This window comes from Clinocottus analis, unplaced genomic scaffold (assembly GCF_023055335.1).
Source record: "Clinocottus analis isolate CAN_PGR_092001 unplaced genomic scaffold, fCliAna1.0.p SCAF_14, whole genome shotgun sequence".
In the NCBI taxonomy this organism is placed as follows: Eukaryota; Metazoa; Chordata; class Actinopteri; order Perciformes; family Cottidae; genus Clinocottus; species Clinocottus analis.
The window spans coordinates 12,729,020-12,754,603 of record NW_027175865.1 but is presented as its reverse complement, the minus strand read 5'-3'; the positions used below and the strand labels follow the sequence as shown (position 1 = coordinate 12,754,603).

Here is a 25,584-nt window from a genome sequence, read left to right as displayed (position 1 = left end):
AGCAGACGACCTGAACATTTTTCTCTCCATTATTCTCTCAAGTATTTTTTTCCCTCATCTTGCTCTCGGTCTAGTGTGTCTGACCAAAAAAAACCTCCTTGGCGTGCGTTAGCTGAGCCATTATAATTACATTATTATAGTCAATAGAATGCTCTGCAGATTGTGTATAAATAAACATATTAAAAGTATCAAACAAATGGTAGAATTTGGCACAATGTTCCTATAATAAGAGCTGGTAATAATGGAGAGTGCATCCTATTCTGCATGTCATGTTCACCTTATTGTTTTCCATAAATTGTAAATGTATTTTCATCGTCGTCCCTGTGGGAAAAAGGTGTGCTGGTGGAAAGTTCCAACATCCAACAGTTGAGAATTGGCTGCAGAATAGCATTGTAAGGGAACGATAAGGGAAGTCTTTTTTTCCCCCCTGGACTGCAGACTACAGGACTGCACTATTCAGCCAGGCTTCCAGAGTCAGCAAAAGAAAAGGAAAAAAAAAATATGTAAATGTAAAAGTAAATGAATGAATTGGTTTTGGAGAAGTATTTTTAAATTGTCCATCTAAGGACTTTTGCCCTGTCAAAATACAGGGTCAGACAAAATCATCAGTGATAAGCTGAACCCACATTTTCCTGCAACAGGAATTAATGAGAAACAGCTCCATCTGTTTTGATTTAGTGCGAGGCTTTGCATCTTCATATCACTTTTTGATATGTAGAAGTATCTTGTCAATATCAGCTGGAGGCTACAGTCAGTAATAACTCTTTGAGTTGAGCTGTCTCTTTGCTCTCTCCCTCAAGTTAATTAAATTGTATCCTTTAAATGCATCTCAAACATGATTCAAACAGGAACAGGTCTTTATTTTTATAACCGCAAAATATGTTTCTACTGGAATGAATTATGTCTTATGATTTTCTGATTTGCATACTTATTGTATTCATTTTTATCCAAACAGAAATTGACCAAGGCAGTTGTGGAGATCCCGGAATCCCAGCTTATGGCAAACGGGAAGGGGCCGGTTTCCGTCACGGGGACCGACTCTACTTTGAGTGTCTGCCGGCCTTTGAGCTGGTGGGCAAGAAGAACATCACCTGTCAGAAGAACAACCAGTGGTCGGCTAAAAAACCCAGCTGTGTTTGTAAGTTCATGGATACCTTATGTTATGCAGATTCTACATGCACCATGTACAGACATGTGCAGAAGTGCAGCACTAATGGTGAGGGGCATGAATATGTATGTTTGTGCAGAAGAGTGCAGAGAGGGCTGCATAATAAATGATCAGATTAACAGTTTGCCCAGCAAAAACTGTGGATTTGGAAACCGTAAGAGTGCTTATTATCTAATTAACTCCACGCTGGACAAACACAGAGAGTGAGGGAGTTACAGGGCGGGGGCAAAAGGAAAAGAAAGCTGACCATGCAGATAATGGTCACTGTTTGTATTATCGATAAGATAATAGGGTGGACCAAAAGTGGCAGTATCTAGGTAAGCATCATTGAGCTCAATGACTTGCTGGCACAACATTGGTTGGCCAATAATACTGCTAAACATTGTTTATTTAGTAAACATTTACAAACTATTTTAGCTATGTAGACAGAATGATGTTGCTTGTATTCATCATCCAAGCAAATAATGCATTGCTCGTAGCCTACTTTTTTATTTACATGTGCATTAGGAATAATTACATCCCATCCGTTAATAATGCATATGAGGAAATGGAAGAAGGAAGTCATAAAGAAATCACACATAGATACAGAACAGAGTGAAGTTTTGAGAAAAAGCCATTGACCGTATCAGTGGAAAATTTAGAAGGCAGAAGTCACATAGACGGAGGATGATACGACTAGTTATTAGCATTGCTCCTGCTCCTGATTAATTTAATAATGAATACAAAAAGGTAACCTTTGCTGCAAATTTTGATAGATGTATAAGGTTGTTGAAATTTAAGGGTTTGGTTCTTTAAATCACAACCTATGTAAGTTTTCAAAATGTACTCTGAAGTGAAACATCTTTCAGACAATCAATAGATCCCAACACCTGAAAGCTCGACCAAACTGCCTTTTCATGGGCCAAATTTTACCTGAAATCAATGTAGAAAGCGACGGATAGTTGAGAAATTGTTTCTAGAACCTTTGCTTTGTTACAGAAGTGGGGGCAGGTGCCAATGCCAGCCGAGCAGCGGTCTGTTCATCCCATCATATGTAGATATCTCCGTGAAGGAGAGCATCGTCGGTGCTGTCCTTTTCATTCCCGGGCATATACTTGTTCAGCCTTGACAGACCATCATAAACAGAGCAGAACTTGTGAGCTGGCTTTTCAAGGGAGGCGACATCTGCCCAGTAACATCCAGCTATTGTGCTGTTGCCTTCTAAGCACTTTCACTGGAGATACTGGTTTCAGGGGACAGCGTTGACAGTAGTCAGGGAGGCAGATGAGACCATATTTATTTTTCAATGCCAACACATTCCTTAAAGCTAGACATTGCTTGAAAGCATTGTTTTTTAGGTTCCTGTCAGATTTCGTTCAGCTTAGGCTTCCTCTATCCCCATTTCATTTCACAAAGCTTACTTAAATGATATGTCCTTTGTAGTGGCTTCCTCTTATCATATAATAACAAATAGTTCAAGTTTGCCACTAAAAGCCACAAACAACCTCATATAAACTAATGTCATGGACTGGTTTCATCACACTCACACTCATTCCCTTCAATAAAATGTATCAACTCATATTGTCTTGTAGTCAGCAAAAGTAAATAGAATCATCCCATATGTTGTTCAGCCTCCTAAACAATACTCAGTTGCTTTGTTTTATTTCAATTGTTCGCCATTTCTCACAGTGTGTATCTCTGTTTCTCTTCTATAGTTTCCTGTTTCTTCAATTTTACCACTCCGTCCGGGGTGCTGCTATCTCCCAACTACCCTCAGGAGTACGGTAACAATATGCACTGTGTGTGGTTGATCATCACCAATCCTGAAAGCCGCATCAATCTGGCCTTCAACGACATCAGCATGGAGAAACAGTTTGACTTCCTCTCGATCAAAGATGGTGGAAAGGTAGTGATGACTTAGAAGTTGTTGTTCTCAGTTGCTTTGAATAGCTCTTTTTGCGTCAACTATTGCCCTGCCTATCAGTCGCTGTGCATGCCAGTGTCGGAGAAGCAGTCTGAATAAATATGTGTAATAGCTAAACCTGTCATCCGGCATCATTGGACTTGCTAGTCTTTCTGTCTCCCTCCCGTAGCAGCGGTTTCCTCTCTGACTTCTTTTCTTTTTTTTTGCTTATGATATTGTTAATCTTATATATTAACAACAACATATTGTGTTGTTTTTTCAGGCTGAGTCTCCTATCCTAGGGACCTTTTCCGGTGATGCCCTACCTCCTCCTATAACAACTAGTGCCCATGTGGCCCGGCTGGAGTTTCTAACCGACCACACCTACACAAACAGAGGCTTCAACATCACGTTTACCAGTAAGTATTGAGTGTTAAAGTCAAATATAGAAATAAAGTGTTTGAAGCGTATCACAAACTCCTGCATTAAATGGACTTTGTGTATTGTAGATTGTTTGCACATATCTACCGTACAGTATGTGTGTGAACATGCATGAATCATCTGCCATATGTATGTCTCCCTCAGACTGCATAAACCCTTTTAGCCATCAGCAACACATTATTCGCACACACATAGTCCTATAGAGAAATTACAAGAAAAAAAACCCTGTCTTTATTGTTTAAATAGAGACTTGACATCTAAATAAAACCCAAACAAAGACGCAGGATCCTTACCTGACAGCTACATTGCGGCAGTGCTCATTATATTCTATTCTGGGTACTTGCTGACTTGTGAGGAAATTCCAGATGGGTTTTGTACTCTGACGCAGTAATCGTTGGCTACACGCTGGTAAACCCATTTCTTGGATATAGTGTACCATGAGGGTTTGGCAGTGGCATTGCATTCTTTGCATATGCATCCTTTTGTAATGAGCCTGGTCTTTGCATTTTTGCACATCCCAAATAGCATCTCCCCTTCCATGGTGTCTAACTCCAACCCTATGAAGCCACACAGATTAATAGTAATATTTGAGGTGCCGTTGGGGAATACATTTAATAGCAGTGACTCATTTTAATGTAGGAATTAAAGTGTTATTTTTACTTTAACAGTTTGATGCTTTTGTATGGTCTTCTCTGTACCTCTCACCTTGTTTATTGTACAAGGCAAATTACAAGTATCCAGTCCACATGGACTTACAGTATAAGAAAACTCAAATATTGCGACTGCGGTAGAAGACAAGAACATAACTTCTCACATTTAACATTACTTGTACTACGCTTAACATAAAATGTGCCACAAAAAATGTTCCTTGAAATGCAGCTCACGTTTTAATGTAATCATCCAACCAAAAGGAGTCATCTACAATGAAGGATATTTTACTAAAGCATGTAGCCCTTAAATCATCATATAATAGGCAGTAGAACATGAAATGGACTTTGTCTTCATCTCATCTAATGCTGTCTGTTTCTATTAGAAATGGTAATGTACCTGAACGTAACTGTGCACACAGATATATCCTTGACTTCTGGTTAACTGCTTCACACATGGCTCTACTCTAATTGTTCATCACGAGTGTGCATGTCAGTTGGTTAGGTTTATACCAATCATAAACAGCCATCTCTCCTTCCACATCCAAAACAGTGTTTGTTTGTTGAGCATCATAGTCATTGTAAGCCTTTAAAAAAAATTAACACTATATCCAGGGACGTCCATGCGAAGTGTCCCATTAAAGATCATCTCACTAATGTTTGGAGGTGCATTATTATAGCTGTAAGGCCTAACAGTGTATAGTCTTAATTCCTTTTATGTAGCTGATACGCTTTTTTGACGCTAGAATATTGAGAAAAACTCTTCAACTCAGTAATCAACAAACTGAATGTTTTATTTGTGTGATCATTTGATCCATTGAACTGTGTTAGCTGGTATATAAAATTACAATGCACCTCATCCTGCATTCTGTTTCTAGTTCCTGAAATATTGCTCTAGCTAGAGTAACACACGTCAGCCTACCCAGAGTGCTTTTGGTACCTTGCTCTTGTTCATTTGCAGACATGCCATCAAGCCAACCCAGGTGCCTCCGTAAAGCCGCAATGTGGACCACACATGGCAACTGATGCATTAATTAGCACGTTAGATGAATATATAAATTACCAATGCAGCATGGTAAATGAATGTTGAAACCAGTTAATTGAAGATGACGGTTTGTTCCCGGGAACAATGTCATCTTACTGCAGGACTGGTTTTTTTTTGTTTGTTTTTTTGGAGGGAGGGAGGGGGAGGGGGGGTGTCGAGCGGACAACTTCCATCATTCATGGTAATTAAGCACATGCCAAACTGTATTGAGGGGATTTTTGGCTCTTTAATAAATAAGATGATCATGATGGATGAGGTGTGTCTGGAACTCTGTTTGGGACCAATGGACACAGAAGAGGGATTCATCACCACCTACACATGTCACCCAACTGTGTGCCGGTACAAGAGTGAGAGCGAGAGAGTAGGTGAAAAAGATAGTGGTGCAGGTGATGTATTTGTTTACGCGCCTTGTTCCAGGGTTATGCCTCTTTTTGTGTGACTGCGTTCCTCCAAGACCTTTCTAACTGCTTCCTGCTTGAAGTTTCGCTGATAGATAACATCTTGAGGACGTACAAAAACAATTTTTCCCAGTTGTGTTTACGCCACGTATTATTCAACAGTGTCATCTGGCCTGATGATCTGCATACGGTGTTGTTTCCCTCGCTCTGTAATCACTGCAGCATATTGGATCAATGTGACTCACTAAGTGAAACAAATTTCCTCTCGTTAAATGCTGGCATTGCTAAATGCTGACAGTAGGGGGAAAAAAGTTTTGTCCAGAAACTAAGGTAATTATTTTTGAATCTCTATGGACATCAGCATATTTGCGGGGAAAATGAAATGAGTGACAAGAATTAATACCTGCAGAGCTACAGGTGAGCTGCTCTCTTACTCGTGTTTTCAACAAGAACAGCATATGAACACGATCACCTCACACGTGTGTCCTCTCCCCCTCACATTAACCCCGTCTCCTCTCTGTATTTCCTATAGCATTTCGCCACAACGAATGCCCGGACCCCGGTGTGCCAGTTAATGGTAAACGCTTCGGTGAGAGCCTCCAGCTGGGCAGCTCGATCTCATTCCTGTGCGAGGAGGGCTTTGTTAAGACCCACGGCTCGCAAACCATCTCTTGCATTCTCAAGGATGGCAACGTGGTGTGGGACAATGCAGTGCCTCGCTGTGAGGGTGAGTCATCAAGTGGTCCCCCTTCACGACAGCCATCTTAACAACAGGTTTTGGATGCTTGTTACTTCACCGCAACAATTGAATACACACTCCGGCAATTATTATATTTTTTTATCATTAAGTGGCATGAGATGAAGCCTATTACTGGGGACACACATGGGTGCATGAAACATGTCGTCCCTCAGAATTACTGACACAGTTTTTAATAGTAGTTGTAAATATTAATAAGATGAGAGATGGGATTTATTCCATGCTGTATTTTGTATCCAATATCTAACGTTGTGTTTGATCTGGCTTAGTTAGCTGTGTGGCACAGAAAAACCCAGCTACTAGCAGTGTACATATGCAAAAGGATGCAAAGTCCTTCAAAGGAAGATGTGCTTTTGATTTGAAAGCATTTGTTCCATGGTCGAGCATCTCATTAGCTCATTGCCCGCTGTGTTATAACTTTTCGAAACCGTGAAATTGGAATATGCTCTTTTATGTTTACTTTAGCTCGTAATTTAGCCTGAATGCATCTCCGGATTGTAACGAGATCATTTACTCTGCACACCCAAATATCGAATGGATTATCGTTGATAAAAGGGTGGACAATAAATCAATTTAAATGGATTTGCTGCTTCTTATGGAATGCATTAATTACATATATTTTACATTTGTTGCAGATATAATTGATTATTATCATCAACAGTGTCTATGCTAATACATTCTTATGGCAGCGATCATTAAGATTTGACTAATGGGTGGTGATTGCTGGTGATACTACGGTAGCTTTGTATCTGTTGCTGCCGACATCATGTGCTTTCATGCAGTTTGCAGAACCATCCTTTTACCTCTCTCTGACTCAATATCAATAAACTATTTCCAGCAAATCAGACAGGCCTATAGAGCTGGCGAAAAATAAGATGAAGCTATATGTGTTAACTAGCTAAGGCTCTTGGACACCAGCAGCGTAGCACATTTAGCACAGACACGGTTCAGGCTCTGAGGGGCCCAATCAGGCTCACTATTCAAGATACACAAAGCAGAAACCATTATAAAAACATGTCACTTCCCCCTGTGTGCCACAGCAGCGTTGTATTCCTCTGAGGCCATCTATCATACCCCCGCGTTTGTAGCGTAATGCGTTTTATAGATGTCCTTCAGTATGCTGAGTTGGCTGATTAAATCATTCCACTTCAAAGGGAGCGAGGAGCTTGCACTGTAACTAAGCCCTCCGCTGTGCCTGTGTGTTCTGGTTAAGGATAGGCAGTTACAGAGATGTACGGCAAAGAGAGGAGTAACAGAGGTGATGAGTACGGGAGAGAGGTCGATGTGCTCAAGTGTCTTTTGTGCCGGCGATTCAAGATGTTCTTTCAAGATGTTCTCCTTTCTCTGTTTGATAGGGACGTCAGCAGCACTTTTGGTTTGATAACAGATTTAAAGACAAAAGGATGGGGGTGGGAACATACGCATACACATAATATATAATGCATGCCCTTGTCCACACATGCGCACATGCAGACACGCGTGCAACGAAGAGGTGTGTTCCTCCGAGAAATGCTTAACCTTGGAGTGAGCTGTCACCAATTTACATAAGATAGACCCTGGCACTAAAAGAAATGGGATGAGCCCCGGCTGATGCATGAGATCAACTATGGATGTTGTCATACATCAGATGGGAAAGACATGCATAATTCAATCTCGATCTGTTCCGTCTCTCCCTCCATATTTTCTGTCTCTCCATAAGCACCATGTGGAGGAGATCTGAAGGCTCCCAGTGGGATCATCCTCTCCCCTGGCTGGCCAGAACTCTATAAGGAGGCCCTTAACTGTGAATGGATCATTGAGGCTCCTCCAGGATACCCGATCAAGATCATCTTTGACAAGTAAGTCACCAAATAACTCCTGCTGCATCACAGTTTTTTTTTTCTTAGAACGAGCTTAGAATTTTTTATTTTATTTTACGTTCTCACAATTTCAGCAACCATCTTGCTGCTTCCTGTCATTTTTTTTTTCCCCATCTCTTCCTCTTACCTTTCTGTCAGTAGTGCACATTAACATACACCCACAGTAGGATAACATAACCCGGCTCCCTGAAGATCCACATATGTACATGCGCAAATACACATACAAATAACGAGACATGAGACCTGCAAGTTTGACCTGCAAGTTTTGTAAATGTATACATGCATATGCAATGCATATTTCAGTGGATATGGTCTGTCAAGGGGATCCAAAGAGATGGGAGGGAAGTGAATATGTCCTGATGTTTCAGTGGGAGACAGAGGGACCAACAGTCATACGATCGAATGCTACATTAGCGTTCCACTAAGGCTCATCATTGCGAGCCCATCTCATCCTCGTCCCTGCCCCGATAGCACACCATGCAAATTGAATAGAACATAAATGTTTGTTGCTCTTTAATTTTCATGTAGCATCAATAAAATATTACAAACTGCTTCATTTAGATGACATGGTGCTGAAACCAAGCAATTTATTCATGGCTTTGAAGATGAAGTGGCTCTGGCAGGAAAGGCAGAAACACACAACATGCATGCACACACACACACACACACACACACACACACACACACACACACACACACCTACACACACACACGCACCTATACATTCTACATTGATGCACTCACAAAAACGTGCCGAATGCCAATGGATTTTCTGAAACTAGGAGATTTAACCCTCCTAGTTTTTGAATGTTGGTTAAAAGCAAATAATTGACATAAAGAAATTAATACTATTGTCAAAATATTTTAAATACAACTGTGGCAAACTTTGAAAAGGTAAACCTTCCTTTTTGTCGTTGTGTATTTAGAATTATCACACTGGTTTTCAGTTGATTATTAGATTTCCTTATTCATTGCAAATTGAGTTTTTCCTATTTACCCCAAAAAAAGATTAACCCGCTTGGGGGCCCAGGCCAAACATTTCCTATATGCCCCTATTGGCCTCCTGTTTGCAGTAATTTGGTAAAATGCTAATGTATTTAGCATTGCCAATGTCAATTTGTGTGAGACAGCCTCAAGACCTTTATTATTCAGTTAATGTTTAGTTTAAGTGGTGCATATTACCAAACTAATTTGTGAAGAAAAAAAAAGGAATTTGGGGCCATCCAGGGCTCGTCGGGTCTGTGTACCCAGGACATTTGCTCACTAGGTCTGATCGCTGGTCCAGACTTGCATTTAGCACGCTCATTTACCAAAGAAATTGTCAGACTTGTCAAATTGTAATTAATTCATTAATAGACATATTCTTAGACAAATGCCCGATATTTAACGGGCATCAGTGCTAACATTATTAAATAACGTATCCGTGCTTTTTAATATTATAGTATAATTATTATCACACTGCAGCAGACACCTCCTCTGCTCTCTGTGACGAGGCTGACCACCTCCATGTACACACCCACACACACACGCTTTCACACACACACACACACACACACACACACACACATACCGAACGATTCAGGAAGGCTGCAGTAGAGACAGTGAAGTGATGATAACAACCACACGTACGCTCATTACTGTAAGCGCCTGTCTGTATGTAGTGCAGCAGGTCTGCTGGCTGAGACAAAGCAGTGCCCCTCCCTCTGCCAGCGGTACCTGCAAGCAGTGACATCAGCAGCAGGGGGAGGATAAAAGACAGAATGAATGACTGATACTGAGTGATGTCAGTGGTCCTCCTTCCTGCTCCTCTGCAATCATTTTTGAACATGTTTGATTTATTTCCAGTGAGATTTTAAGAATGGAAATATAATAAATGATCCTATATTAATTCCCTTAGGGGAAATTATTCTCTGCATTTAACCCATCCTAAGTAATTAAGGAGCAGTGTGCTGTCGTGAGGCGCCCGGGGAGCAACTGGGGGTTCAGTGTCTTGCTCAAGGACACTTTGACATGCAAACTATGGGGATACTGGGGTTGGAACCGGTTCCCCTGTGGTTTCAGGACGACGACTCATCCCCATGAGCTATGTTTTATTGTTACTTTGCTGTTGTACACATCATTGTTGCCGCTCTAGAAAAAAACATTCAGTTGTATGTAAATATATTCAAACAATGATGTATTCAAAAGCAATCATTTGGAAATGATTGGTTCGATAAAAAAACTTAACCAATAAGGAGTATTGATATAAGTACTAGTATCGGTAGAATATCATCCCAAGTGGGAACTTAACGTTATGTGTTTGCATCACGATACATGTTCTTTTCCTTTTTATGTCAGGCATAAAAACCTTTCTTCAATTATCTGTTCTCAGGTTTCGCACCGAGGTCAACTATGACATCCTTGAGGTGCGCGATGGACGTTTTCCCTCCTCACCTTTAATTGGTAGTTACCAGGGTACCCAGGTCCCTCAGTTCCTCATTAGCACCACCAGCTTCCTGTATCTCCTCTTCTCGACTGACAAGAGCCACTCGGACATCGGCTTCCGCATACGTTACGAAAGTAAGGGCTTAGAGTTTGTGATCTCAATAACACAGAGTCAAACCTACACCCGAAGATCCAGAATAGATGTACTGTAAAGGATAGACTCAGTTGCCGATGCTTCACAGACCCTAATTGCTCACCGTACTAGCAGAAGCTACACAGGCTTGGTCATAAATACAATCTCTGCAGGCTCTCAATTTCACCATGAAATTGTTCTTATTATGACACCTATAATTAGAAAGTGAATGGGGTAGGGTAGTCCTTGCAAATATATGTCTGTCTTGGCCCACAATGCCATGCTCAAAATTCCGTATAAACTGTCACCACCTGTGAGCGCCGACACACAGCGGTCCTCACTCAAGCTGTAAATCCAACCCTTAAAGAAGTCTCATTTCTACCTGTGTGGCTGACACTGGTAACCTTTTGCACTTTTTCTGTGATGAATCGCTGCAAAGCTTCAATAATTCACTACGAATGTTGCAGAAACCCGTGCAAGGTGGAGCGGGAGAGACCGCTGAAACTTGTCATTTGTTTTTTCCTGTTCAAAAAGGATGTTGAAGTTAATTATTTATCACCATTGCTTTCGGAGAACAAACTGCCTTTTTACATTTCTGACCTCAACTTGACCTATTGAAAACAGGGGTCAAGACTAATTACACTGCAAACAGGTGGATTTTCATTATCTGTGTTTCTGTGTCATTAATTCGTTGTAATTGTTGATCCTGTTCCTCTCTAGCCTTGCAGTTGCAGTCGGATCACTGCGTGGACCCTGGTATCCCTGTCAACGGGCAGCGACACGGAAATGACTTCTATGTGGGCGCATTGGTGACATTTACCTGTGAAGCGGGTTACACACTTAGTGACACAGAGCCTTTAGAGTGTGAACCCAATTTTCAGTGGAGTCGCCCCCTGCCTAGCTGTGATGGTACGTCCCATAATATTGACCTAGAAATGAATAGACTCCTGCCAGACTTCATCCTATTCATGGATAGGATTAAAGCCACATTCATTGTTGTATGGTGTTCCAGATGAAACAGTATGAATCTTTTTGAGCACTTTGCTTCATATTGCATCACATTTAAATTCACATAAATGTCTAAGTTATTATAAAATCCATTTGAGATAGCATTTCTTTCAGCAACTCTTGTTTTAGGCTTTAAAAGTTTGGGGCTCATTTCATCATAAATGTTTTATATGTAGGGCCTTGAGCTTCCGCTTTGATGTTTCCCTTTTTCCTCATCTGTAAATGCTTTTATTTTTGAGGACAGTATTGATTTTCGCCAACTTTGTAATGATATTGATGATACCACTCTCTCCTTTTATGCCGCCTTGAAGGGCACCTCTTGTAAAATGTATTTTACCACATTGTTAATGCACAGACAAGTCTTGCTATTTTTTGGGGACATTTTATTTCTGTCTTCATCCACTTTGTTTTGCCCTCTGATTTTGCCTCTCCTCTTATTTCTCTCCGTCATCCATCGCCCGCTGTACCCATTCGGCCTGTGTCGTCAGCATTGTGTGGAGGTTATATCCAGGGCAACTTTGGCACCATCCTGTCACCTGGCTTCCCAGACTTCTACCCTCACAACCTGAACTGCACATGGATAATCGAGACCTCCCATGGCAAAGGTTAGCAGGGAAATTCTGTGTCAACACATGCAGCAGTCAAATTCAATTTCCCTTACAATGTCATTTCCCCCTACTGAGTGGCCTTTGTATTTTGCCGAACATGCTGTCTCTGTAAGACGTGCTGAGAGGCTGGCCTTGGGCTACAGTGCTAAGGGACGGCGCTCCAGTCATGTCACCTTTGGTAGAGCTCTCACATCAAATTGACACAGCCTTATTTGTGGATGCTCGCTATGTCTGGGTGTAATGCATTCAAAGTGAGAGAGAGAGAGAGAGGCGACAGGGAATTGGTGCTCTATGCATTATGGAACTGAGGATATTTTGTTGACTTCAGCATGTTTTGAGTGAAAATAAGATGTATTTTGTGTTATACGTTTGTTTTACACTTGCAGGAGTTTATATGACATCGGCAATACGAAGTCCATCATTTTCTTATGTAAAGGTCATGCATGAAAATATAATATTGAAAGTGCATTTTACCAGTTGATCTTTTTCTCCTTCTCTTATTCAGGTGTTCAATTCACCTTCCACACCTTCCACCTGGAGAGTCCTCACGACCATTTGTTGGTGACAGAGAACGGCAGCTTTTCTCAGCCCCTGTGGAGACTGACGGGCTCCACACTGCCTTCGCCTCTCAGCGCCGGCCTATTTGGGAACTACACCGCCCAGATCCGCTTTCTCTCCGACTTCTCTGTTTCCTACGAGGGATTCAACATCACTTTCTCCGGTAAGAATGGATTTAGGTGTTCAAAATGCTGATAGACGAAAAGAGGGAATGAAGTTCCTTGTTTAAATTTCAACATAAAAAATACCTATATGAGCAATATGAACTCTTCCAAGAGACATTCAAGTTTATTTTTAAGATAGGACATCTCAGGCTTCTGAGTATGGGACAGTGACTTGCTGTAAACGTTTAAATACAATCGTTTGTTTTGACACAAAAAGGGATGCTTATTTTGGAGGAGCCCACCATAAACAAGGAGCAGATACTTTTCTAAGTATGCGTCCTAGAAATATGTAATTACAGCCACCCGAGAGTGAATTATGAAATGGTTAACATCAAGAGAATTGATTCATTTTAAATTAATCAATTAGGAGAGAGCACAGATGAGCCTCTACCCACTGAGAGCATAATTTCACCTCCTTTTGCTCTCAGAGCATGCCTGGATATGAACACAAGACTCAGTCTAAAGATCATCACAAAGTCCAGTAGATCAAATACCACCTAAATATTAATCTTTACAGGATGGATCTAAATCTATGTCTGAAAGGAGGCCTAAATGTTGACCCCCCCCCCCCTTCTCATTGGCACGTGATGCTTTATTAATTTGATAAATGACACGTTGATTAATTTAAGCATAGTTCACCCTCCTGTTTCCCCAGCTGGGAAAAGTTCTCAAACGTTGAAAGCGAGACAGCAGCCTTAACCAGTTAAATGTACACTTTCACACATTCAAAAGTCACAGGATATTGGAAGTAACTATGATGTTGTTCTCGAGAACAGAACAAAACAGACATATCACAGTTTACCTGATATTTCTATGTACTTCTACGTCTGTGGAGACAGTACCTTTACACCTTTTCTTTTATTTCTTCCAGAGTATGACTTGGAGCCATGTGAGGATCCTGGAATCCCACCATACAGTACCAGAAAGGGCCTGCAGTACGGGGTGGGTGACGCCCTCATCTTCTCCTGCTTCCCGGGTTATCGGCTGGAGGGTCCGGCGAGGGTGATTTGCTTAGGGGGTAGGAGGCGGGTGTGGAGCTCCCCTCTGCCAAGGTGTGTTGGTAGGTGGTCACATGCTTTATTTTTTGGCTTTTGTCACTCCCCCTGCACCCTCCTCACAATCCCATGTCACCTCACACGGCCTTTCACATAAACCCACCCATCCACTTAAAAAACTGTCTGTCACGTTGGCATTTCCCTTTCAATTCTCCTCATTATCTCTCTCCGTCCAGCCATGTTATGTCTCTTCATTGGATAGCTTCCCAGAAACAGCCTTTTTGACGTTGTCCAAATTATATAGAGCAGCAGCTCTAATGAGGATGACATTAACGAGCTGAAATATGTTAATTATTGATTTTGCTCATTGCTAATGCCTGGGAAACATGAGTAAAGCTGGACAGATGTAGGTCAGTATGTTGATTATATGAGGCTGCAAACCTTAGGAGCTGCATTAGAGTTTTATGAGGAAAACAAATTGTATCCTAATCGGCCTAATGATAGGTAAAGCACAGCCCATGGCAATGATTAATCTATTTATGATTGTCCTTAGCATTGCTCTTTTTTTTTTACTCTCAAACACAACCTGCATATGGAATACCAAATGTGAACAGCTGTAATTATTCTCTGGGAGTATTTACACTCCCACTTGCACATTTTTTGTTGTTGTCTCTGAATAAAGTAATTCATTTGTCATCGTTAAGATCGAGACACTCTTTTGGGAACAAATAATTACAATTTGGAGAAGTCACATTTATTTTCTTTACCCACGCAAATTATGTCGGATTCTCTGTTTTTAAATGTTTGGTGTGAGAGTTTCGGCAAGTGTTAAGTAAGTAGGTCAAGCAATTTCAGCGCGTTAACATTTACCAGACTCTCTCTTTTGCTCTGGCTTTCGTATTTTCTCTCGGTGAACAAATGGTGGACAGTGATAAAACATTTGCTTATTTTTAACACTTCTGACCGCCTTATTTGTCACCTTATCTTACCTCACCGCACAAGATCATATTTTGGATAAATGTATTGTCATATAAATTCTGCCAGCTATATTTTTACTCCACTCTCTTTCTGAAGTGACTCAAACAAAAAGCAATTTTCAAATAGAGCTGAAATTATTATAATAGCATTATTCAAATTGCATTGTGATTATGATGATGTGCCACTCAACATTCAGGTATTGTCACTGAGCGTATCCCTCTCCCTTCACCTCTCCCATCTCCCTCTGCATGACAGCATGAATGAATACACTGTGAGTTTCAAGCACATAGCGATTGACATGTCCTCTGCTCTCTCCAACACCACCACCGTCTCCCCTCCTCGCCTCCTCCTGTCTCTCTCTCTCTCTCTCTCTCTCTCTCTCGGTCTCTCCGCTCCCTCTCTTTTTCTCTAGCTGAATGCGGCTCATCCGTGACCGGCATGCAAGGGGTGCTGCTCTCGCCCAACTACCCCGGTTACTACGGCAACCACCACGAATGCATCTACTCCATCCAGACGCAGCCTGGCAAAGGCATCCAGCTACGGGCACGAGACTTCCGACTTGAGGACGACGACGTGCTCAAAGTGAGAGGGGAGGGGGTGTCGGAGGGATCCGCCGGCCTTGTTAGCATCGCTGTGTGTGCAGACGCGCTCGTCTTAATTCAGGTGCTTCCTCCCACTCTCCCTCCTTCCCTTCCAGGTCTTTGATGGCAACAGTAATAAGGCTCGTCTGCTGGGGGTGTTTACTGGCAGCGAGCTGCTCGAGACCACCTTGAACTCCACCTCCAGCTCCATGTGGCTGGAGTTTATCAGCAATGCGGATAACACCAGTAAAGGCTTTGAACTGCACTTCATTAGTGAGTAACACACAAAACACCCACCTTCCTTTGCATTCATTATTTACATTGAAGTTTAGTTTGGTTGCCTGTATTTCATTTTCCAACCTTCATTGCCTCTGCCACAGTACTGCTTTCTTCTTCATACCGTTGTACTCTTTGTACCGTCCTTCATCTCACCTTTCTTCCTCTTTTCTTTCTCTCTCTCTTTCTCTCCAAGGCTTCGAGCTGGTGAAATGTGAGGATCCAGGTGTTCCCCAGTTTGGCTACAAGCGGGAGGACAAGGGTCATTTTGCAGGAAGCACCGTGTCGTATAACTGTGACCCGGGCTACACCCTGAGAGGCCCTGAGGTGCTGACCTGCCTGAGGGGCGAAAGGAGGGCATGGGATACCCCCCTCCCGCTCTGTGTGGGTGAGTCAGATGCTCCTTGAATGGCTTAAAGATCGACTGTTGATTTGACATAATAGTATTGAATTTTGTATCAGGATGCAGAAGTTTATAGTTGCAGCTTTCCAAGTTACCGCTGAAGATGACTGATCAAATGAAACTGTAATGTATGAAAAGTTGAGTGAAACTGCGTTGTGTTGTATTCCATTATATTAGGATTCATCAGGTGCTGCGGTACTGTTTGCTAATACGAACCAATTTAATGTCTGACCTAGTTCTTCATCCTAATAACAATGTGAATATGACGGAGCAGGTTGAGGAAACCTGCGTGGTCTGTTTTAGCTCCGCTATTTCGGGACTTCCATTTGGTTGCTTTTCCAGCGCCTTACTGTGCTCTATTCAGCTCCTTATATTCCTATTGCATCATGATTGCAAACACCCATTTCATATTATTTATGTTTTCCCAAAATAGGATTCTCCCCATATCCACAGCACATAGGCATTTAACCCCTTGTTGTCGGAGAACGAGCAATTTGATCGTTTTGTCGAGTTCACCTGCAGTTAACCTGTCTGTTGTTGACTCCTGACGCCAACATGCTATGCGTTCTACTTGAAACTATTAAAGTGACATACATTCACACGCATACTGACTCATGGTGACTTGGTAAAAAAAAACTAAACCATGTGGATCTTCTCCCGGGTGACACTTTGACTGAGTCTCTCAGAAACCAGCCAGAAGCTCGGTAAGGAAAACAGGCAGATTGGTTCTTCTTTGACATCCGCCAAGATGATTAGAATAATAGTGCTCCGCTCCCATTTCAACCCAAACTGACAGGTAATTTTATGACTTGGTATAAACAACATTCAGCATACTCTGTGCAGGTTCGTCCTCCCCATGCCCTTTTCACTGCAGATGATAGCCTAACAGCCAGAGTGAATTTGGGAGCAGATGAGGGACCGCTTCTGTTTGGAATGGTGGGATTATTTTCTAGCTGTGGGGACAAACCGAACACCGATGAGAAGGACAGAGCGAGGAAAATGAAATTGAGTTGAAAACAGTGGAGAGAGTTCATATCCTGAAAGTCACAGAAGAGGAACGTTGCAGTCCCGAATACCTGAGTAGCTCTGTGTTGGACACAGTTAAAACAGGATTACATGTTATTGACACTTCATATTACAATGCATATCCAAGTAAATGTACCGTATTGGTTATAGCACACCACACGTCTACATGTTAATGATGTCTAACTGACATGTGTCGCTTAAGTCAAGTATTTGTTCCTGTGTCGGTTTGATTTGGTTTTCATCTCGATGTATTATTTCTATATATTAAACAACACACCTTTCACTGACACAATATGTCTTGTGGAGAGGGAAATTGAAACTACAAAAAGAGGCAGAACCTGAGTTGATTTTAGAAAGGTGTATGTGGAGACATAGATTGAAAGGGTAGAGTAGCTGAGGGAGTTGCACTGCCATGGCAGCACTGAGCAGTAGTTTCTTAGGTCATAAGGCGAGAAGAAAGAGATGGATTTGTCGTACTGTGATAGATCACCCTCTTCTTTTTTCTCTCCATGAAACAGCAAGTTTATTTCAACAAGAAAAGTATAACAGAGGGAAAAAGCTCTGAAGAGACTAAAACCTCAGCAATTGTTTAAAGATTAATATGTCATTATTTTTGCATTTTTCCTCTCTTTCCAAGATAGTGAAAGCAAAAATGACAATCAAATCTTTCAAATATATATTTTTTGCAACCAAGCACAAACTCTATTTCAAGTAGTGTGTATTGTTTTGTGTGTTTATGCTTTGACAGCAAAAATGATCAGAGGCCAGCTCGAGTGATTATTGCTGTTTAAATGTTTAATGCATGAGGGAGATGGAGAGAACGAAGGAGGGAGACAAGGAGAGAAACAAAGGAAGGATGTATTTGCAAACATTGGGAAAGGCATGTTTGTCAAATGGAAGGTAACAGTATGTGGATGGAGGAACTGCAGTTTCTTTGTGTGTTTGCTGTTATAATGTGATCATAATTTAGTTGGGTTCTTAGTTGGTTACTTACTTCCTACTATTGTGTCTCTGGTTGTAAAGGTCTGCCAAATCTGCTGTATTTCAGTACTGGGTCTTTTTTTGTCTCAGATGGATTTCACAACAATCACCATCACCATCATCATCAGTATGATTCCTCGGTCTCCATTTTATCCTGTCTGAAGGAGCTTCCTGTCAATGGAAGGGGAAAAAAAACAACATTTTATCCTCTCCATGTCAGTTTAAATTGCCTCAAATCTTAACAATAACTCCAAATCTGGTATTGATTTTTGTTCATTTACCTTTTGAAATAAATGAGGAGGTGCTAAATGAAGGAGGTCTGAACATTGCTTTTTTAGTCAGAGTAAATCTGATGGCAATTTATTGCTTAAAGCTGAAAAAAAAAGCGCCATTGTTCTTAACAAATTGTTTTGGCCTCTGATTCTGCTTTCTAGTTTTCAAGATGTGTGTTTCTGTTGTTGTTGTTGTTGTCATCAATATAGTGAGAGACTGAGCTTATGTTTGGTGTATGTTGTGTACCACAGGGGGACTTATTGAACCGTACTACTATACTCGAAACATGATAGTGTGTACTCCTACTATGTCTACTACTTCTACGAACGCCCCTATAAGCGTGCTCAATGACATTCCTCTGATGAACAAATGAGTCATTACACTCTTGGTCGATAGCCTCGAATGTTGCTCAGCAGATGCTGATATCAGTGATACTTCCCTAATGGCAACTATGTGAATGTTGTGTTGTTCAGGCAACAAGTCCATCACCTTCTAAAGGCAACAGGATGAGGTCATTGGCTTTCGCTGAGCCAAGGAGATACACGTAGAGTATATTAGGTTGGCTACTCTCCCCCCTATCGTTCAAATTGCAGGCAAGATGATGAAGCACATCACATTTGAGCATATGACTGCTATGTCAATAATTAATAATGATGAGAGGAAACGAATGTGTTGTACTTATTGGAAGTGGGATAATCCTGTTTCTGCTATGTAAGTATGTTAACCTTGCTGTAACCTTGTAATAATTGGACTGCCAGAACATTGATGAGCTTTTGCACTTCCTTTTATTTTATTCCTCGTCATTGCTCACCTTCTTAATCTCCTTCTCTTTCTCTCCGTCTTTCCAGCGGAGTGTGGCGGCACCATCAAAGATGAGCCTTCTGGTCGCATCCTGTCTCCTGGCTATCCAGCTCCATATGAACACAACCTGCACTGCATCTGGACCATTGAGGCCGCCCCTGGAAGCACTATTAGGTCTGTTCGTGCCTTCTAGTTCTCTGATTACATTGTTCTTTCCAGGCTTTCTTTCAATCTACCACCTTTCAATATACTTCCAATTTAGCCCCCCTTTTTGCAGTGGTATTCATCACTTTCACAGACTGCTGTGTAATCAATCTTCAAGGAGCTGCTATTGGCCAATAGTTGAGTTACTAGTGGGTGAGGGGAAATGCCACCTCAGAGCCTCAAGAAAGTCAAGCGTTTGGCTTTTATGTGTTATATGCTTCGCTTTCCTGAATTTGATCAAATTGAATTAAGAACAAATCCTGCAAGGTGAATGGTTTTGACTCAAGGTTTTTTTTCGGCAAAACTTTTTTTAGACCATTTAAACGTAGGTTATTCTCCAGCACCATGGTTTTTTTCTTGTTATGTTTATTGTATTAATATTTTCTGCATAATTTGTCCATACATCTTGAAGCCCTGTCATTGGCACGCACCCCATGGGGGGGTCAGGGTTGTCGTGGCAGCAGGGCCAAACAGCACAGGTGTCATTCCTGTGGCTTTTCAGAGGAAAACAACAGAGACGTTACATCAACCGTATTTGGCTGATCTTACTGATGCAAACAGAACATTATTTAATAAGATGGCATTGTGTTTAATCTTTTCAAAAACAACCTATTTTTCGGCCTTTGTGCTAAAATTGCATACCCAAACTCAAAAAGGTATATCTCTGCAACCATGAAGCTATTTGAATATTTTGGGTTATAATAAAAGACTTGTTCATATGTGTAAATATCAGTCTGTATGTTACTGGTTATGAGTAAATGAAGATGTAATTTATACAGTTTTTATTGCAATATCTGCCATTAACCTCCTAGGATCTTTTTTTTTTTTATTGCAATAAAAACGTCACCTCTTCCCACTAAGATCCAACAATCCATGCCCTTCCTGGTATCGTTGCCCTTCAAAATATACACATTCTTGCCCCCTTATGACATCTTCCAATGTATTATATATTACATCTCCCAGCTGGCCTTGGAACGCCTCGGGATCCCCCAGAATGAGCTGGAAAATTGTTGCTGGTCAGAGAGAAGCCTGGGTCGGCCTTCTGGGCGTGCTGCCACTCTGAATATTTTGCTTCCTGTCTTTCTTTGGGCCTCTTTGTAGTCTACTCATTGCCCATACAGTTTGAATAATGCTAGCCATATACTAACCTTCTATTTCAATTGAATTTCCAAATGTTAAGAATAGCTCACCTATTAATATTCCATCTCTTTCGAGGTATTATTGTGCACTTCACACTGAAACAGAAATGTATTCCTTTTTAAATCTGCCCACGTTTTGATGCTAAGCTTCAAAAGTATTTTACTGATGAATGGTGATTCCTTCTATTCTTATTCAACTGTTGCTAAGAGACCCTTTCAATTGTCAGTGTGTTGAACCATCTTTCAGCCTTTTGTTCTCCATTTGCAATACATCACTTCATTTAACAAACACTTTATAAAACATTATATATATTATATTACATATAGGACTTTCTACAACCTAAAAGCATGAACGAGCATTCAATAAAGTAAGTCCTCTCAGCCATCTTATTGTAACAAGTTTTTCTGGAAGATGATTCCAAACATTTGAACAACAGTGTATGTATGTAGATGGATGCATTGATGGATAGGCAGAGAACACAATAGATGCAAAATCCTTTTCTTCTCATGAGTTGTATTAACTTTTCCTCGATAATCACCATTATTCAACTTTCTTGAATCCTTCCAGTAGATCCACTTGGTCGCTGTTTTTTTTTTTTTTTTCAAATCCAATGTTCTAGAGAAAATGAAAAACTATGAAAAACATCTCTCGATCCTTTCAGGCGGCACTGTATTATTGTTTGTTCACTGTGCGATGCCATTTTCAGAATATTGTGTCAACTGTTTGTCTTCGTGGATCTATTTGTCTGTGCATGCTGCCCCATAGATTGCACATCTGACACTACTATGTCCCTCGTGATTGCTAGTTTAGGTTCATTAGTGCCTTCGCTACCTCTGGGTCATTGGCATTCCTTTGCAAGGTATGCTCCATATACACGGCTTTGATCCTACCCATGCAATTCATTATTGAGGAAAATTTGCAATGCATTAGCACAGGGATTCGCGGTATGTCAAATAGTGTAGCTGCAGGTAGCACACTAATCAGACCGTATACCGAGTTTATGAGAGGCCGGTGATGTACTGGAATGTACCCAAGGAATGGTTTGTCAAGAGTTATTAATGGAAGAGAGAATATGTGCTGGGAGGGATTGGAATACAGACATAAAGACATAATAATAATATAAAATAAATAGAGTTGATAAGGGAGGCAATGAGCCATTTCAACGATGGATCATTCAATGGTTACTGCCACAGAGATCAAAGGAGGGATCTCGGCCGCATGCTACACTGAACAATGAAGCCATACGCATTCATCCTAAAATTGGTATCCAGCATTTATTAAGAAAAAATCCTTATCATTCGAGAGCTCCACTCCTGTAAAACATGGCGTAGTTTGTGGATTATGATAGCGAATGACTCTTTTGTCAACAGGACTAACACAGTATATGAAGAGCAGGGAGGCCAGTGTAATTAGGCTTTGTCCAAAGTGCTGTTAATGGTTGTAGATATCAATTTTGACTTTTGGAGTCTTTTAAGAACTGAGTTGCAAAATATCCACAAATCCCAAGTATATCATCAGTGGTGTTGCCATAGTGTTGTAGTAGTTGTTCCATCGTAGACTGTCTAAGGCACAGTTTCAGGATTTGTCTTTTAATCAGATCATCAGGAATGTCTGCACCTTTCAGCTTAAGGGAAGACTTGTTCAACTACGATGAAATACGAGCTCCGGAATAACGCTTAAGATACATACTGTATTTTAATAATTTTTTTAGGTTGGATTTTCCCTTTAAGGAGAAGCATATACCCCGTCCCCCCCCCTTCATTCGTCATGCTCTATCACAGAAATAGTGCCCTCGGTCTCAAATGAATATGCACATATATTTCATTGAGTTTGCACAGCCCTAAACAGAGTTCCATAATGTTCTTCCTGTGTGCGTGTGTGTGTGTGTGTGTGTGTGTGTGTGTGTATGTGTGCGCGTGTGCGTGCGTGCGTGCGTGTGTGTGTGTGTGTGTGTGTGTGTGAGTGTGTGAGAGAGTTAGGGATTATTTTTTACACAGTGTATAGTTTTTCTGGCTTGCTGTACCTTTTCAGTGGGGATTTAAATAATATTGAGTTGTGTTTTGGTCATTTTAAATTTGGGTCAGGTTAGAGAAAGGCGATGGTTAAGGATAGTATTAAGTGATACAGAAGAAGGGTGTGTGTGTGTGTACATGTATATTCTCTTCAACCTCTACTTTTATCTGACTGATTCAAATGTCCCCCTTTCCTGGCTAAAAATGATTGTAACTGTTCTTTTATCTTCAGAATAACTCTTCTCACATGCTATTTCATCATGTGTCCTTTGGTACATGAACTGGGTAAGCTTGGTTCAGGGGGTCAACAAAAAAAAAAAAACGTGTTGGTTGAACTACATGATGTGCTTGGTGACTTATAAAGTTTGTGGTGTGTCTCCTTGAGAGATGATCCCACAGGGACACTCCCACAGAGGCCACATGTACACACATATTGATGAGGTTTGCTCTTAGTGTGACATTGCCTTTATACATACAATCTGAATTAGTTGCTAAAAAGTGTATGTTTGTTTGCTCTAAATCTCCCTTCCTCATTCCTTCAGACTGTACTACACACACACACACACACACACACACACACACACACACTCACACACTCTACATACTGACTTATTTATTATCTTCGCGCACACATACACATACTCTGAAGGCCCTACAGGACTCGTGATTGCAGCTAGACTACTTTGTATTCGTATGTGAGCGTCTGAGCACTCTATTTCTCTCTCTGTTTCTCTCATATGAATACAAAATGGTTTAGGTAGAATCAAAAGAGGCCTGAGAAATCTTTGCCATCCCTCTCTTTCCTATCTCATCTCCTCACGGCAATTCCTCTGACACTTGATTGAGCTACTTTATCTCGTTAAGAAGGGGACAAGTGTAAAGGAGAGCCCTTAGCCGTAAACTTCAAAACATGGCTTTCTTTGATTCCACAAAACATTACCCGCACACACATTTCCTGTTCCTTGGTGAGACAGTAATTCCGCTTCTCTCAACCTGTAGTTTTATATTCCTCCCTAATGTAGCCTGCCCACACCCAACACTCCACCTCACCTCCCAAGCATGTGTGGAAAGTGGAGGACTTGTCTTGAGATGGACCTTCCCCACTGAAAACTAACACTTCTCTTCCTAGTTCTTCTGCAGTAAACAACTTTGGATGGCTAGCTGTGAAGCGTTTTGTTTGCATTGAACAAGTGTAAACCTGTGCACAGACTCTCCGGCTGTGGCGGCAGGGTCTGCATCACAAAGCAAGAAAAATGGCCACAAAGGAAGTTGTTTTCTTGCGACCGTCCTGCATCACTCTTATCCTCTCTCCATCTTCTCTTTTTCACTATCTCCTTATCCCGCCCCCCAGCCTTCACTCTCAGATAGTGACAAGGAGAGATAGGCTATTTAGATCTTGTATAAAAGGAACCAATTATCCTAACATGCAGCCGACGTCCATCCTTTCCATCCGACCGCTCAGCAGAAATCCCTCCATCCTTCAGAGCTTCCTCTGCTCTCCATCAACCTCTTATCCTCCTGCCATCATCCTCTTCTTCCAGCAGCCAGGCAATGATTAACGTTGGTCGGTTTTTGTTCCCTCCCTCACCTTCTGCTTTCTTTCGACGTACGTCTTCCTTCCCCACCCACCTTTCCATCTTCCTTTTAACACATAAATCTGGAAGTAGAACATGATGCCACTCGGTGGCTGACAGTCCTGAAGGTTGCATTAGCACAAGAGAGCAGTCAGCACACCAGCATGACTCCAACACGTGACCACCACTGGATTCCGACACTGCTCATGCAAATCACCCAGAAAACATCTGTTACTCGTTCTCAAGTCTGTCTTCATAAGCATACATGTGCACACATCTTGTGCACATGTATTGTATTCACATTATTAGTCTATGCAGGAAGGCACATACCTGTACATTTATTAGAAAACATGCTCTTTTGTTTTAATCATGCTGAAAACTCCAGCATCTCCTGTCGAGGGACAGGAGGTGGAGCATAGGTAAAAGGATGGTAGTACCTCAGGGTTTCATAAAAGTGTTTTGCATAGCAAGCATCTAATAGCCTGAGACGCTTATGTAACAGTGATGGATGCCTTTTAAGCGTAAGCTTTGGTCGCTAGAAGTAGGAGGACTAGCCAGGATGGTAGTGGGAGATTTCCAACTCTCTAACTAGCACTTCAACTTATTAATGTTTGTCATATAATGCTTCAGATATCAGTACAGGTATTCAAGTTTTGTGAGAAATTGTGCCCAAATTTGGTGCATTTCAGGGTCAATATATCTTTTAAAAATGTTTAATTCAAAACCACTGAGTTGTTGATGCCCATGTCTCTGATCTTTAAGCTGCTGCCACCCTAAGTAAAATAAATGAGTGTCTTGTCTAACTCTTAATAGACTAAACACTTAGGGGTTTCATTCTCGGTGCCACAAGAGAAAAACAGAGATGTGTGCCTTGTAATTTCATTTTGGTACCAAATCAACATCTGTTTTCTGTGAAGCCCAGAGCTTGAGGAGAAGTAAACAGCTTCAGCTTACTCTCTCTTCTAGCTCCTCTGCAGCATACACGTATTTATATATTTATTTGCAATGTTTCATTCACAGCTCTGAATGATTAGCATATCTCACAGAGTATTACTTATGCGTCAGTGAATATTAGCCAGAGAACTGTAAGCAGGGGAAGAAGGGGTACAAAGAGTAGGATTAGCATTCATGCCATTTCTTTGAGGATGAAAGTTTGAAACATGTGATGCGCCGCTTTAGAGATAATGAGGTTAATGTGTAGAGTGTATACATGCATGTCTCTCTCACTGCATTAGTTTACCAGGCGGG

The 25,584-nt window shown here is 41.3% G+C and overlaps 1 protein-coding gene across 1 annotated transcript in view; it reads left to right on the top strand.

The window, feature by feature from the left end:
- The window catches only part of csmd2 (CUB and Sushi multiple domains 2), a 209,189-nt gene that overhangs the window by 110,356 nt on the left and 73,249 nt on the right, over positions 1–25,584 (top strand). The window contains exons 13-26 of the mRNA XM_068576332.1: positions 956–1,138; positions 2,863–3,053; positions 3,334–3,469; positions 6,114–6,308; positions 8,038–8,176; positions 10,569–10,756; positions 11,475–11,663; positions 12,251–12,367; positions 12,876–13,091; positions 13,964–14,152; positions 15,478–15,647; positions 15,763–15,919; positions 16,119–16,310; positions 19,454–19,580. Coding sequence (XP_068432433.1) covers positions 956–1,138; positions 2,863–3,053; positions 3,334–3,469; positions 6,114–6,308; positions 8,038–8,176; positions 10,569–10,756; positions 11,475–11,663; positions 12,251–12,367; positions 12,876–13,091; positions 13,964–14,152; positions 15,478–15,647; positions 15,763–15,919; positions 16,119–16,310; positions 19,454–19,580 — 2,389 coding nt within the window. The remainder of the gene's footprint in view (positions 1–955; positions 1,139–2,862; positions 3,054–3,333; positions 3,470–6,113; positions 6,309–8,037; positions 8,177–10,568; positions 10,757–11,474; positions 11,664–12,250; positions 12,368–12,875; positions 13,092–13,963; positions 14,153–15,477; positions 15,648–15,762; positions 15,920–16,118; positions 16,311–19,453; positions 19,581–25,584) is intronic.